Raw genomic sequence first — 16374 nt, 5'->3', positions numbered from 1 at the left:
GCCTGACATTAAGTTTGAATTTGTATCGAGATTGGTGCGTGTTTCAATTTATTTTGATTAAGAGCGCAGAATAGTTAACAGCATTTCCAATTTCCATTTAAGTGGAAACAATTGGCTTCAACTGAAAAGCAAATAGAGTGCAGTACGGAGAACGCATAATAAAAAGTGAACTGCATTCTAAGTAGAGCAAAACAACAACAACAACTTCAGCAACACAAACAACAACTATATCTATATGTACTACCTGACTGACTAAGTTTGGGCCCAGCGGCTGCAAGACGTCGGCAACCAGCATAATTAGCATTAATTTGTGTGAAACGTTTGGAACAACAGCAGCACCCGCAGCAAAATGTATCTTATACAGGTGAGACAGAGCTACCGCGTTTACTTGTATGCAAGTGCAGATACATCACCAGAAATGTATCTCATAGTGCTCTTTTAATTGAGTGTTTGCTTTTACTTATCACATGCTTGAGACAATGCCAGCAGCACCAGCAGCCCCCAAGGCGGCACATGAACCGAAGAAAGATCTTCATTTAAGCGGTTTTTAATTGTTTCCACTGTGATTTCTTCCTCTCCTCTATTTCTGTTGTTGTTGTTATTTGCGCCTGCGTGCTACAATTCCATAATTTTGTATAATTTGTAGGTAATTTATCTTTCCAGTATTTGAGTTTTAAAATGTTTTGCCTAGCGGGTGATATACTAGTAGGATGAAGGAAAAGTTGTTTGGCGCGCTTTCTGGAGCAGGTGCTGGGCCTGGGGCTTAACTAATGAAGTTAAGAGGCTGGTGGAACCAGTTTTCGTGAATGAACTTTCAACTTGATCGAGAAATGTTGTAATGAAGCGGTGCATAAAAAGAAGCACCCCATTAAAGTCATTATAGATTAAAGATTATTTGGAGCTTGAGAAAATGCTAGAAATAGCTCAATGCAAGTTTATCTGTTTCATTTGTTCTTTAAGATCACCTTCGTGGTGCATAAAGTTTCAATATTTTTCATTTTATTTCATTTATTCACAAAATTTGGCACACAACTTTGTATGTTTCTATAATTAGTTAACATTAAAGAGTTCAGGTTAGGTCTTATATCTACTTAATTAGGTATAAAATGTGTTTTTTCCATGTTTGAGTGAATGGACAGTTTTTTTCAGCTTACATATAAGTGTCACTATAAATAAGAAGAAGAAAAATTGTGCTCATTCCATATTTCTGGAAGCCATTTATACATAAACGATATAAACGCATACTTCACAATTAGATTATTCAGTTGTAAAATTGATATGTATGCTATCGATTTAATGAATTATCATCCCTAATTTCATTTTTAAGTATCATCACTAGCGTCAGTTGTACTTTTGCTTGTATGAAATAGAGAGCACTTCATAAAGTATAATTTCTTAAATACGGACATAATAATAATATATACAGAAGTCGGCTTAAACAAATATTTTGTATATGTTATGGGGGCAGCATTGTCTTGTGAACCCGAAATTTATGCAGGCTTTTCTGAATTTTGATTTTTTTAATCGCACCAAAACGGGTTTATTCAAATTCTTCTACGACGTAAACTTTTGTTGCTTTCCGACTATTTCCGATATTTATTCCAATTATCATCTCTAGTGAGTAAGTCTGGCAACTCCATGCTGAGCAACTTAGGCTTTAAAACAAAACGGCACTCACTCAGTTATACTTCAAAAGTAATTTACTTCCTAAAACTCATCGTGTGTATCGAACAATTTCTTAACCCACCTCTCCAAGATGTCTGACGAAAAGGCCTCCATTGACAACAGCCAGACCGTCCGAAAATTGGTGCACGCCATGTCCGATGTCATCAATACGGGCCTCAGCTATGAGGCTCTAGATGTTTGCATGGACTTATTGGACGCTGGCGTAAGCCCCATGGCCCTAGCCAACATTGTCCGGATCATGAGTGTTGAAGTAAAAGTGCAAACAGAACTAAACAACGATAGCCAGGTATAAGAGGAAGCTACAGAGCTAGATGAGTAGATGTTGATTAAGTTCACGAATTTAATAATAAACTTCAACTGTAGATTTATTTGCCAAAAGGAAACTGAGTTTATAAAATGCCTGCGAAACTGAAAAATTTTGATTCTCGTGTTAGTTGTTGTTGTTGTTGGACAGCACCTCCTGTTGCATAGATAAATAGATCAGGAGTGTTCCAAGTTGACAATAAGTTGACAGCGCTCATATTTACTCCTCTTCTATAATTCCTTGTTTCTCCCTAAGTCGCACCAAACGCGTCTTGTGATGATCTCGGACTATGGAAAATATTCCCGTCAAAATAATGGCTAATTGCAAAAGCTTTGCTTGAAAGAAGGTCTGCACCAAAATTATTATTAAAATGTTCTAAGATCGTATGTCAGGCACCCACCTGTCTAATGTACATAGGCAGCGGTATATGGGCACGATGTGAATGGTAGTCGAGCCCACGATACAGCCAATAGCCCGGCCAGACACCCAAGCTGGCCAGCAAATAGGGGGACACAGCATCTAGAGTTTTTCCAAACTCACGGGTTTGCACCATCAGCCGGATGTCCTCACCCAAATTCGGCACAGTGGGCTCAGATATTTGCTTGGCAGGTGGGTGGCGCCCAAAAGCACTCATCGTCCATTGTTTGACAGTCTCAAAAGCATCCGTAACGCCCATGGCTCTAGAAAGTAAAGTCAACTTAGATCCAAAGGCTGAGAGTATACAAATAAATAAACTTTCGTTTGATTTGGTTATTTTGTCGCATGCTGACGACAACTTAAACAATGTTTGCTGAAACTGATTTCAATTATCAGTCTTAAGCTTAATAACCCATAGAATTATAATAAGCTACAAGTATGTCAGCAATCCGATGGGTTGATAAATGATTCGGAAAATTAATCTCATAGCTTACATTTTATGGTTTCTTACACTGTGGACTAGCATTCAAAAATATGTGTTTTTTTTTAAATCACAGGTAATTCAGAAGAGTTTCTGTATTTCCAGCAAGATGAAAGCTAAAATAATACCCGAGTTCTTCACTCATCAAGAAAGGTAGCTTGATTCGGTTTTCTGTACCCTAATAATTTGTAAGAAATAAAAAGAGCAATTCCAAAAAAAGTAATTCCAAAGAAATATAGTATTAGAGGAAAAAGTTGGGGGAATAATTCGGACTCCAAGGAATGCTCAGCATTACAAATTTCTGCAAGTATTTTTGCAATACTGCACTACTTCATGAACAGAATATTTTGATATGATATCTTGATATCTCTTTGTGTCGCTGCTGAATCTCAAAAGCGTCTGTCTTCGGGATCTTCTGGCGGTTCGCTTTTTGCACTTACTTCGTGCACGGTGAGGTTCGGTGTCGGCTTTTTCATGGTAGCCAGTAGAAGACCCGCGGTAATAATCGCCACTTGCATAAATTTTGCATGCTGGAAGGTCTGCGGGGGGTCGAGCAGGGCTTGGATTAAGGTATCATTGCAGAGGAAGAGTGCTCGGCACTTACTCTATGTATATAGGCCTCGATGCGTTCAATGCTGCGATATTGTTGCCAACTGTAGCCCCGATATAGCCAAAAGGTTGGCCAGGCGATAAAACTAACGCCCAAAAAGGGCAGCATGGTGTGCAGTTTCTGTGCAAAACCCTGCGGTCCATTTCGGTTCATAAAGTCGACGAACTGGAGCTCGTAATTCATCGCTGGCGGACGTTCCTCGAAAATGTTTGGAAATCTTTCTTTTTGTTCCAAAACTGATTCCGGTATGGCTGTGGATGCTGGCAATGGCATTTGTTTTTCCAGCCTATCGAGTACCTCCGCATTGGTGGGTGTCCGTTGTCCGTTATCCGTTGCATTATCTTCAGGCTTCGTTTTCTCCGTTGGCCCTGGCTTTTCCCCAGGTATGTCCTGAGGAATAGTCACTTGCTTTGGCTTATGATCGCCATCCTTGTCCGTGTTTCTCGGCTGCTGATTAATCAGCTGCTCCACTTCCACTGACTTCGGCTCCGCCAAGGGCACACCATTTTCATCTGTGAGCGGCTTTTCTCTAACAAATAACGTTTTGGTATATCTCAGGGCGCTTGAGATTTTACCGCGTATCGTATCCATAATGTTTGCTCAGTTAGTAGAGTTAATAAGTACAAGAGGTGTGCACAACAACCGTGTTTAGTTTTTGTTATTTTGGGGCCGAAAAAAGAAAAACTGTGAAAAATTCTAGACAAACAATTGTATGTTGATTTACATGTATATGTGTCAGTTTAAGAGGTCTCTGTCTCATCGCTTGCCTAGATTAGCGCTCATTTAACGGCCGGCTATTTATTTTGGCTTAAATGCAAGCAGCTCTATGGAATTTTCACGTCACACGCACATACACACAAAAGAACTTTCGAAACGCATTAAAAGTTCAAAGACTTGTCGCATTCATCTTTTATACATAAATTATATGGCATTATCTGGCTAGTCGGTCGCAACCCAATCCAAGTCCACACTCGCCGCCTCATTACAACGCATGAAAATTTATTTAGTTTGTATACTCTCCAAAAAAGAGGGTATTCTGTTATTGTTATTAAAGCTTCTGTTCGATGAAAGGAAGATCATTATTGGTTTATGGCACAGAGAAGAAAGCTTGATAGACCAGATGAGACCACAATATGTTACAAAGAGCTGACACTATAATTAGTAGCGAGGGATTAGTGTGTCTGTATGGAAATCTAGAACTTTTCAAATATGAAAGTAAGACACTTCTAAATTTTTAAAAGCAGTTCTAAATTTGTTTTAGACTACACTAGCTATTGAAGCTATAAACTTGTTAGTGGAACAATACTTCTAAAAAGGTGAAGACTTGTTGGATGATATGTTAAAGTATAACCCTTCCTTAAGGCAATATATTACATGTTTCCCTTTTCAAATAAAGCTCTAATAATATTTAAAATTTAAGGAGATCTTTTCCCAAAAAGTAGCATTAAAAATAAAAATGTTATAGTATAACAATATTATTTTCAATAATAAATATTAAAACGAGTACTCCTTACTTAATTATTGAATTTCTAACTATAATGAAATGATATTTTATGGTTATGGTTTTTAGGGTATAATAACAAAGAAACTGTCCGTTGAAGATTGTTTGGTAATAGTCTTGATGGACCTCATTTCTAGATTAGTTCAGCTCAGCCTAGAAAAAAATGAATAGGAATAGAAACTATGTTTGGGATTGTACTATTATTATTGTTTGTTTATGGAATATCGGCAGAAGAAAATAGCATTACAAAATAGGTACTAGCCTGATAAAATATTTAATTTGAGGAACATCTTTCTAAAGGAATGCATATTGTCTTAATACGAATATTAAAAAATCGATCATCAGTTATGAAGCATAATGATGTAGGGTATTACATAGTCCCCTACACAGCTCAGCTCTAAGTTCTAGGTTTTTTGTCGTTTCGTCTCTTTAAATGCGGGCTCTGAACGTAGCTCGTGGGGGACAAGCTTAATACTTAAGCGGCTTTCAGGCGCCCTCAGCTTGGCATTAGCTTTGATGTTTGATTTTGGGGCTACTGCGTAATGCTAACAGAAGCAATATCTGCAGGTATAGCGACAGCAACAACAACAACAACGAGCACAACAACTACAAATACAACAAACTCAATTAATGTCAAACTGTGGGTGCACTTTGGTTTGCATTTGGAGCGCTATCTCTTCGAATTAGACTCTGTCGTTTCAGCTGTTGTTATTATTGTGGTAGAGGTGGCTTTCGGTGGTGCTCTGTGGTGCGTTGTGCTGTCTCCTAAGTGGGTCAGTTTTTGAAGTGAGGCTTGCGGCTTGCTCCATGCAATTATAATGCGCATACAGGTTGCATACCGAGCCAAAACCAAAAACCATTCATTCAGAAAACCCAAATCCAAAGAGCCTTAGCCAGTTAGTCACTAAGTCAGTCGGTCTGACTGACTGACTGACTGACGGCCAGACAGTTAGTCTGTTGGCCAGTTAGTCAGCCACTAAGGCAGTTGGCCAGTCGTGCGCCTAATGTTGGCCACTTGCTGTTGCTGTTGCTGTTGCTGCTGCTTCTGTTGTTGTTATTACCGCAGGCTGATTGTCCATTGTGTGTGCCAGCGGTTGTGGTGGTTTTAACTTTTGTTTGTTGTAACGGCTTCGCACGTTCTCTGTGCCTATCTGTCTGTCTGTCTGTCTATATGTCTGCTCAGGCAGCAGGTGTCTCTTATGTGTTCTATGCGCTCGGTGGTGCACCAACAGCAACAACGAAAATGTGGCTTACCTTCGAATATGCCATGAGCAACGGTTCTATACGTATACGACTATATAGTATGTATATATGTACTATCATATGGATATTTATGTATGTTTGTGGGTAACACAAGTGTTCTGCAGTCTAGAGTAACGGCAGGAAGTGGTACACTATTAGCTGCTATCTGGAATGAGTCTCGAAACAAGTTTCTCAGAGCAGAACGCTTAATGATCAATGCATTTGATCAACTTGAAAAATATTTTAACGAACTCTTTTAGATTTTAGGCATTTTTAGCAACAAAGTGGAGATTGCAGAAATATCTATTCTAATCTAAAAAGAGCTGCTTCCCATTTGCATAACTTGAGGTATAACATTAAAATTGCGCTTTCGATTCCTGATCGTAGGTCAAAGGAACTTTTTTCTCTCATTAAAAGTATAATTTTTGTCAAGCTTTCCCAAAATGATTTCGGAATTTCCAGGTCATATTTCTACGCAAGCTTCTTCAATTGAAAATAACAAAACTTCTTAGACAATTCTGTCAGAACTACAACAATTTGGAAGGTGGCCAAAGCGCTGAGTGGTTTTAAATGAACAAGAGAAATACTATATAAGGAAATTATCTTCAGTTTGCTTACTAATGTGATGGGTCATCAAAATAATTATTTCTTTTATAAATAAAAGAATTTTTAAGTATATGTTGTATGAGGTTACATTACATTTGATATAAATATATGATATGTTTATAAAAAAGTCAAACTTCAACATTTATGGGGCTAAGAAATTATATGCCTTAAACTTCTCAAATACTTCTAATCACTTGTGCGATAATCGAAAGCATCGATTATTAAATTTTTTTTAGGAACACTGATGCCTCCATCCATCAAATTTCTACTTATGGATGCGAATTTCAATAGAGCGAGTGTACTTGTGTTCCGCAACAATAGGTCCAAACACAATCCAATAATTATTGGTGCCTTTGACTGCAAGACAACATTTTAGGTTACCAGTAACTGTTGTTTGCATTGCCTAATGGGTTAATTGCTTCTCTTGTTTCCAAGTCACATTCTCTGCTTTGACAAGCTAAAAAATTTGCCCGCGGCGCAGATTCTACAGTTGCCGGCTTAGTCAGAGCAGAAAAGTTAGTGCAGTTTATGCGTTTCGCGGAGCCCGCTAATGGGCTTTCCATTACTCGGAACGAAGAGGAAAAGCAAGCCCACACTAAAAATTCGATTTAAGCTCAATAGGCCCTTTAACTGTAAGTCGAGAGTCAGAAGATTGCACGGCCAACACAATTAACCCAATTCCAGTCGAACGCAAAAATAGAACCATAATGAATCAGAAATGGTTCGGACAATTTTGACTCGACTATGCGCGCGAATATAGCTCGGTGCTTGGAATTTTGAAAGTTGCTGTCAAAATAAATCATATCGATACAATTTCTTTTTTTTCTTCTTCTCTCTATTTGCCGAACGCCAACGTCCAACTGACAACTGACAACATTTGTGGGTTGACTTGCAATTTGGCTTGTGGCGTGGGCTGTGAGCAGCAGCAACAACAACAACAATAACAATAACAACTACTACAAAAATCTTGTCAAACATCGTGTGAAATTGCAACACTCGATGGATAGCGGCTTGATGGTCAATAGCGGCTGCATATCATTTCTACACCACTCGGCACTTAATCGGTCACAGTTTCTTGTCTTTTGGCAACACTAGTATTGTGTAATCAATTTACTTAATGCGATTTGTGTGTTGTAGTTGTTGTTGTTGTTGTTGTTGTTGTTGTTGTTGTGAAAGGCACAGACAAAAAGCCCACTTCAAGTGTCAAGTGGTTTTCTTCTTCACTCTGTGGCGGCAGGTATGCGAAACCCATGTTACTGGCATTTATGTTATTTTGTTTGTATGCCTTAAATGGCATAATGTGCTGTGAGCATTGGTCAATCAATTGAGTGTGTTCAAGGAGGTAATGACCTATATTGTCTTGTGAGGTGTCATGTAAAAGTGAATATGAAAAAAAAAAACGGTTATTGCTTCAAGTCATCGAACTTGCATACTAGTAGTTGATGAATGAATTATGAGAAATTCTATTGATCAAATGACAAGACATCTTTATTCTCCATTTAGCTAATCGTTTGCATTATTAACTTACAAGCAATATTTACCATAAGCTGTTCCCATTTCGTTAATTGTTTGAATACAATTTGAAGTGACTGCTAAAACGTAAACTTAATAATTAAGAAATGTTTCATCAGGCATGAAAGGACAGCTTAATAATTTGAAATTCGTTCGGTGATTACAACGGAGAAGTAGTTTATTTAATTTTTTTTTTGTTATTAAATTTAAATTATTTTCAGTTAAAAAATGTTATTAAAATTATTTAAACTATTTTGAAAAAACTAGCAAATAGGCCGTGCATTTCTTCACATAAAAACTGCCTAAAGACAGCAGCAGCACTTCAGCTATATGTATAGCCACATATTTTTACTATAGCCTCGCCATTTCTTCTTCTTTCCATTGCCAAAACGATCATTGGAAAATCCCAAACAAAAATGCGTCACAAAAAGAAAAGTAATTTACTGAGTAATTAATTTTTATATAATTTATTATTTTTATTCAACTTAAAGTAACTATCAAGTGAATTTGTAGCGTTTCAGAAATATTCGTATAAAAAATGTAAAGTTTTTGATATTGCTTTCCCCTCTTTGGAGTACGAATTTCTCAAAGCTGTTAAAATGTCCACTTCCTAACTCTTACCGTTTGGGCTATGCATTGATCAGTAAGTCAGAAAAACATACAAGGTGTGTTCCAAAGTAAACAGGACTTTTTGAATCTAGCGCCCCCTGGTGGCGCTATCTATATGTCGACTGGTGCGTTAGAATCTGATACCTTTATCGATTGTCCAGTGAGAATTTCATGACATATCATCCATTGAAGTGAGTGTAAGAGTGGTTTCAACGTTTTCAAAGTGGTCGTGAGGAGATAAATGGCGATAAACATGTAGGCCAATCAAAGTTCGTGATCACCGAAAATGCCATCGAAACTTTGCGTGAATTCATCAAAAAACAGCCGAACTCATCATTGAAATTGATAGAAATGGAATTGAACATCTCCAAAACATTGATTTATCGCATGTAATTACCATACAGACCAAGTCTCTAGTGTATTATATACATAAGTTCTAAAAAAGGTGTACACGAGATTACTTAACAATATAAGTCAAAGAATTGTTATTAAACAAATATGGAATATAAGTGACATTTCACAGAAAATGTCATATTCAGAACTTATCAATGATTCCATCATTCATTCAATCATTTACAGTTCATAGCACATGCGTCACGCCCTTGAATTCCTTAGCATTTGTCCTGCTACTTTGACTTTGGCTACCGTCTTTGCCGCCACAGCTCTCCACCAAGCCTCTTAAAATCCCATAAACCATCTTTTGTTCTGCCTTATCCGTAAATATATTCAACAGGTACTTTAATTCCGCCTAAAACTACGCATCATGCTGGCTCTTAATGCCGCATCATCCCATCTAAAAAAATTTAAAAATGAAAAAAAATAAAGTGCTAATCTCTGCTAACCCATCTTGCCCGCATACCAGAGCTACGGGGCACCGCATATTACTCAATTTTCAGACAAATACATTGCTCAGATTTCATTTTAGAGGATGCCAGACACTATGCAAGCCCATAGCACATGCACATGCCAATAACAAATACACAAACAATAACAAACACAATACCAAATACCAAATTGCCGTGGCTATGACACTTTGACAAATGATTTCGTTGCGACGATAAACTCGAGACTGTCCATAGTGCCTGAACTGCTAGCTGGCTGGCTGGCTGGTTGGCTCATTCATCAAAGAGTCGGTTGACAGCAGCCGCAGCATAAAAATGCGACAAAACCTAAAAACAAAAATAAAATGATTTTATATTCTAAACAAAAAACAAAAAAAAAACAGAAATCAAGTTATTGCAAGCTTTGCACTCAATGTAGACCTTGATCTTTGCCGTTACATTGGGTCAACAACTTCCCATATGAAATAGAAAACTCGTCATCATCGGCGTCGTCGTCTTCTAAGTTGATATCGATACCATTTGTTCCACATTCACACTTGAGCGGTTCGAGTCAGTCGGGCATTGATTACGCCAAGGCTTCAACGACGTAGACGCGTCTTCGCTTTTCTCCGAGCCCCTGAGTCGAATGTCATCAGCGACGTTGTTGTTGTTGCCTGGCATGTTTTGTGGTTTGGTTTTTGGGTTGGGCCCCGGTCATAAGAGCAATATTTATAATAACGAGGCATTGCAATGCGATCGGGCAGGCACATACAAGTAGGTAGGTATGTGCGCGTATGTCTGGCTGACCGGTCGGATCCGTCAGTCTCTCGGCTTGCCGCAATTACATACCCAGGCTATAGAATGTGTGTGAGCATTCGATTGGGTCCATAAATTGGAATCTGCGCCTTAACTCTTTCCAGGGTGTGTTCTCTTGCTGTTGCGTGTACACAAATCTCTCTTTGCAACATCTATCAAATATATTACGGTTCGTTTTCGTTATCCTTGGGCGTGGGTGCTTATAATTCCGCATACCAAGTGAAATGTATCATCTTAATTACCAAAAATCCTTCATGTGAATCATGTCGGCCATGGCATCACACGCAATTAAAGGAGTGTAGAGTGGGTGAGCGTATGCGATTATAGCATACCCTATATTAATTAAAATTCGATGGAAGTGAAAGATTGGTATAGCTAGAATAATTTCCCCATTTCTAAATGAGTATTCAAGATATATAAATAGTCGACAAATTAAATGTAATTTAACAAGAATATATTAAGAATCATTATTATTTACATTTTTTATGGCAGGAACTACCACTAGAATGATTTTAAATAAAAAATCACCGATAGATTTTAGTTCACTTCGAGTAAAGCAAATTTCAGAAAATTATATTAAGTAATATAAATTGTTTTCATGGGAAAACTCACTCTCCATCTTTTTAAGGCAGGCATTAAATGTAGTTAGTTAATAGAATATTTTAAGTAAACTTTATTCTCAAATATATTATAGCTGTACTCGAAACAAGCTTTTTTAATGTTGAAATAAAGGACGTTCATAAATGCAAACTGTACATCGTTGAGAACAGGTTCCATGGTAGGCGTATGGTAATATTAGATTTCAAGTAATCTTCAGCTAATACTCAGTCCAAGTTTAATTTCTTTAGCTCCCTTAATACCTGTAATCGAGCTGTTCATACATACAAACTTTTCCCAGATTTTAAGCCATTTAATGATGCTGCTTCTGCGTAATAATTAACAAAAAAAAAAGTAATATACCCCTTCAGCAAAGAGTATAATTATGGTTAGAGCAACCCTTAAACAAAAGAAATGTCTTTGAACCTTTGACAACAAAGAACACACCTTACAGGTCAGGCCCTTTGCCGCCTACCTGCTGTTGTTTATCTAGAATAGGATTTGTTTTTCTTCCTTGAAAGAAAAAAAATGTTGCGCGGCATTTCCCGCTACCTGTGACAGCTCGTTATGGAGTTTTTGAACCCAACACACATGCACACGTTCACCCATACACACGCACACTCGCCCCCAAAAACACTTAGAGCCAAGAAGTCGAAGAAGTTGCTATCGCTACTTGGCTTAAATGCATTTCTTTTGTATGCACCTTATGATTTATCGGTGACAGGCTATGAGCCATGAAGCGCAACTTTTCATGCCTTTTCGGGCAGTCTGGCACAACAAATGCGCTTATCAATAAAACAAAATACAAAACCTTTTTTCTGGTCTGTCTGATTTGAATAAATGTGCGAGGGATGGGATCTTAGCCAAGTTCATTGCCATTAAGGCGTGGCTGCATTTAGGCCCAGAAGTTACTCAGCCGCACCAAATTAATTTTAACGACTTTCCAAGTCGCTCGTACTCGTAGGTGTCAGAGCTGCAGGGAAATATTATATGGCAGTCATTATATTCATAACAGTTATTAGCTACGCATTTTCGACTCAACAAATTTCAATTAGACGAGCGTCTAGAGCGACTATAAATAGGAAATCAACTGACAAAGGCGTATTCATTAATTTTTAAATACTTAGTCGTTTGAAAAAAGAACACGCACGCGTTTTGTGAAACCTTAGAATCGCTTTATAGCGGAACTCGACGCGCTGTAATTTGATAAACTGACTGACTGATTGACTGACTGGCCGGTGGACTGACTGTACGATCGCAGAGGGGAGCAAAAACTTGTTTGTTTGTTTGCTCGATAGTTTCTCAATGAAATGACTTTGCAATGACTAAGGCCAGAGAGCAGCAGACTCGCTTGAATCTGTACACTTATTTATTTATATCGAATTTAATTATTGCGCCTGCACGACTGATAGCCATAAACAACAATTGCCTCGCCTTGCCATGTCGAATGCTGCATGGGGTTTATGTAAATTATTTTTTGATACCTAGCCGCTCAGTACCTATAGTATGTACATATGTATCTATCTTTATGTAATTTCAATTATCTACACTTGTACGTGATGCAAGCACCGCCTTAACAAACATATTTTGCATGCCATTCCATTAGCTCGCAACGCTTTTGACCTTCAAAGAAATGCGTTGCTTTGGTCGAAAAGCGTGTTGTTGAGTTGACCGCAATATATCGTTAATGGTTATGATCGGTTCGATTGAATGAACCCTCTCGCCTGTCCGTTTATTTCACTCTCTCTCTACGAACTTTGTGTTGGCCTTTGCTATTATGGTTGTTAGTTTGTTTTTTCCTCATGTCTATTATTAACAAAAATTATTGTTTGGCCATAATTGCTGCACGTGTTTGGCTAAAAAAGCTTAAAGCAGCCCCATGTGTTCGATGTTCGGGTAACATGCATCGCCTGACATTGATGAAATGGGCTTTTTATTGGCAGACACACACACACACACACACACACACACAGACAAACAAAACATGTTGTTGCTGTTTTCCCTGTCTGCGGCTTTTGTAATTGTTGCCTGGGAATGTTTTTTTGGACATTTTTAAAAGGTATTTTGAATGACATTTTAAGTGGTTTTTGTTTTAAGTAGCTAACAAAAAATTCCCATAAATGTGGCAGTACATAATTGAGAAAATCATGTTGCACTTTAAAAAGTCATTTAAAGTTGATACCACAATTATGCAAAAACTGAAAACCATAAGTGTTGGAATTATTCAAATAACGTTCTTCAAATGCGCGAGATTTTGATCGGTATATATATATATATATATATATATATATATATATATATATATATATATATATATATATATATATATATATATATATATATATATATATACCATAAACTATATTTTCGATTTAAAAAACTGTTTTAAAATGTACATAATTGATAATAAAATATTGATTCGTATGCAAATAATTAACCTTTTATACTTTGTTCCCAAATGATTTTGTATTTTACATATGTACATACTATATACGATTGCCTGACGAGACGAATGGGCATACTCGTCTGTCCGTCCGTATGGGCACCAAACTTAATACTTAGACTTGTCTTATCCATGCTCACATCAAGTTTATTACAAAATATTCTATATATAACATCAATGTTTTATATACATGCTATAGAAACAATCGGCGGAAAAAACACATTCCCATTCATTCCCTAAAGTTAAGGAAACTTCTGTTTTCAAATTACGCAACATTACGATCATTATGTCTATTCCAAGTATAGTAAGTTTCTACCCAAACGTAGCTCCACTGAGAGTGCATTTTTAAATATATCCTTTATTGACTGTTGTGGTCAATATGTTAGAGGGAGCCTTTGGACGTGCCGATCCATCAAAATTTGTATAGCTTCTAGATCATTGCTATGCCCAGCCTTCCTAAACTGCTTTAATGTTAGTGATTTCTCAGTTTGGGGAATATTTGAGTGCGTTTTACGCAGATATGGACCCGTCATATCATTCCAGGATTAGAGAATAGTTTTCAATTAAATTATTTCAAACAAACTGATTTCATCTTGAACTCACCTATTAAGAATTCATATACCTATTGTATTCTAAATGATTAAATGTCCATATAAAAAATGACCAACCTTCTTTAAAAAACCAAGCTAAACATTTCAATATCTAGAGATATAGTGGCATAATGGTTTGATTGGGGAATGGAACTTAAATGAATGTCAGAATGTCAAAAAATAAAAATTTTACAATCCGAACATTCAAGCTTATTGTTTTTTTATTTGATTTTTTTTATTTTTATTGCACTTGAAAACTTATTACACAAGAATTTTTGAACTCTCAGTTCATCACAGTTTCTTAGAAATATTCTGCTGTAACTTAATTACCAATCGTGTTCCAATGAATTAAAATATAAAGCTGTCGGTCTGAATCTGTTTTCTTTGTACATATTACCAGGGGTTTGTTTTCTGTTTTTCTACACAGCTGCCAGTCATATTTAGCGATAAGCCTTGGGCTTGGTGTTATGAGCTCAGCTTTAAAATATGTGTGCAGGCGTTGATTAAGCCTAGGCTAGGCCTAATCGAAAATTATTGGAACGAGCATGTTTTCTTGTACAAGTATTGCCTGCCTGCCACTGCCTAATCAGCATCGTTAACAATGTCTCGATACATTGTATGTAAAACTTTTGCTCATTGCGCACGTAGACAACGAAATAATGTTTGCGAGTCGATTTTGTGGTCGTAATGAAATTTATTACGTGATGCTAGTGTGCACAGCTAACCAGAAATAAAAACAGAAATAACAATAGCAGCAATATGCAGATTAAAAAATCTCGTTAAAAAGAGAGAAAAATAAAGAAGTGGAAAAATACTTAAAAATCAAATTGTGCATGCCTCGTCGAAAAAGATAGAAAGCTCAAATTCCATCTCGATGGACAAAATACGATATCTCTTATAGCGTATGTGCACTGTACAATCGTACATGAACGTACATGAGTTGTGTAATGAAATGTTTTTACACCATTTTTACTCTGGTTTTTATATGCGATTTTTATAGCATTTTCCACGCCACACACAACGCTCACTGACCATAAACATTTATGATAAATAAAATTACGATTTCAATAGAAAAAATAAACTAAGCAACGCAATTGCATAAAGAAAACAATTTTCTAATTTTGATCTTTCTCTTTTTTCCCATTGCAGGTAAGTTTTCTGAGCCAACAAACAACGTAGACGACAACAACAACAGCCACGGCAACAGCTAACGCTGATTGTTAACTGTTGCTGGTGACCAGGCCATGGCCCGGCTGCCGGGACTGCTCTGCAAAAGTAATTTCATCCAATTTGTTTCAATAACAATTAAGGCACGGATAGAGACAAAATCAAATTTTCAATGACTGCAACGCTCAGCTGGTGGTTGTTTCTGCTGCTGTTGTTTTAATTAGTTGAACTTTCCTTTATCGGTTCTCTTGTTGTTGTTTTTCTTCTTTTTACCTAAGGGTAACAGAATCGTTAGCTACACCCAGCAGAGTGTATGGTAGAATTCACTAAAACTGGCGGGCATCATCAACCGCGCCTATTTAACAACATTTGTCAGTATCTTGATTTGTTCGGCCGTCTGATCGCCTCTATATGGCCAGCAAAAGCAGCTAAGAAGTTCAAATTTGGTTTGAGTATAGCTATGAGGTCGTTGTCTAAGAAGTCTTATTTAGTTTTCTAATATATCATCAGCATATATCCGACATAGGAATTAACAAAGATATCGATGCAAAATGTTTCGAAATGTTCGTTTAAAACTGACTGTCATGAAGATTTGTTTGACAGTCTGATCGCTATCTTATAGCCCATATAGGAATAAAAACTATCGATAGCCTTAGCATATGTTAGTACACAGCAAAATGTTTCGTAGACCTAATTGAAAGCTGGCTGGCATCTTAAACTGAGTTTGTTCGATTTGTTCGACAGTCTGACGCTTCGATATTGCCAAAAAGAAGAGCCAAGACGTTGAAACTTCGTCAGAGCATAGCTATGAAATCGTTGTCTACAAGTATGAAGTTTTATTTAGTAATAATCCAAGCACTTTAGGGCATCGGCTAGTCGAGTTGATTAAGGCGTTCTACCTCGTTTTTTTGTATTCTTCTTCAGTTTTAGGGCTGGGTCGGTCTGCCTCATGCAAGTTAATTGAAGCCCCTT

The 16374-nt window shown here is 37.2% G+C and overlaps 3 protein-coding genes across 10 annotated transcripts in view; 2 read left to right on the top strand and 1 right to left on the bottom strand.

Moving 5' to 3' along the window:
- Positions 1 to 16374, top strand: part of LOC115632871 (pneumococcal serine-rich repeat protein-like) — a 154581-nt gene that overhangs the window by 21383 nt on the left and 116824 nt on the right. Inside the window, exon 1 of one of the 6 annotated variants that reach the window (XM_030530135.1) lies at positions 81 to 364. The exons of 3 other annotated variants lie outside the window; for them this stretch is intronic. In XM_030530135.1, coding sequence (XP_030385995.1) covers positions 350 to 364 — 15 coding nt within the window. In that variant the 5' untranslated portion in view covers positions 81 to 349. Of the gene's footprint in view, positions 1 to 80; positions 365 to 16374 lie in introns of those variants that run through there. 2 more of the 6 variants (XM_030530140.1, XM_030530138.1) reach the window with 2 other exon arrangements.
- Positions 1729 to 2032, top strand: LOC115632879 (mitotic-spindle organizing protein 1). The gene has a single exon (XM_030530157.1). It carries the CDS (start codon positions 1757 to 1759, stop codon positions 1976 to 1978), a length of 222 nt encoding a protein of 73 aa, XP_030386017.1. The 5' UTR covers positions 1729 to 1756; the 3' UTR covers positions 1979 to 2032.
- Positions 2034 to 4158, bottom strand: LOC115632878. Of its 3 annotated transcripts, none has more exons than XM_030530156.1 (3): positions 2902 to 3217; positions 2391 to 2670; positions 2034 to 2338 (listed from the first exon to the last, which is right to left on the bottom strand). In XM_030530156.1, exons 1-3 carry the CDS (start codon positions 2931 to 2933, stop codon positions 2210 to 2212), a joined length of 441 nt encoding a protein of 146 aa, XP_030386016.1. In that variant the 5' UTR covers positions 2934 to 3217; the 3' UTR covers positions 2034 to 2209. The 3 variants fall into 3 exon arrangements, with proteins under 3 accessions (XP_030386016.1, XP_030386015.1, XP_030386013.1); XM_030530155.1 differs by lacking the exons at positions 2034 to 2338; positions 2902 to 3217 and adding exons at positions 3329 to 3427; positions 3493 to 4158 and having other exon boundaries at positions 2538 to 2670; XM_030530153.1 differs by lacking the exons at positions 2034 to 2338; positions 2391 to 2670 and adding an exon at positions 3493 to 4155 and having other exon boundaries at positions 3097 to 3427.

Source organism: Scaptodrosophila lebanonensis, unplaced genomic scaffold, assembly GCF_003285725.1.
Source record: "Scaptodrosophila lebanonensis strain 11010-0011.00,11010-0021.00 unplaced genomic scaffold, SlebRS2 tig00001415-arrow-pilon, whole genome shotgun sequence".
Classification (NCBI taxonomy): Eukaryota; Metazoa; Arthropoda; class Insecta; order Diptera; family Drosophilidae; genus Scaptodrosophila; species Scaptodrosophila lebanonensis.
Note: the sequence above shows the minus strand (reverse complement) of the source record. Positions and strands in the feature narration are given on the sequence as shown.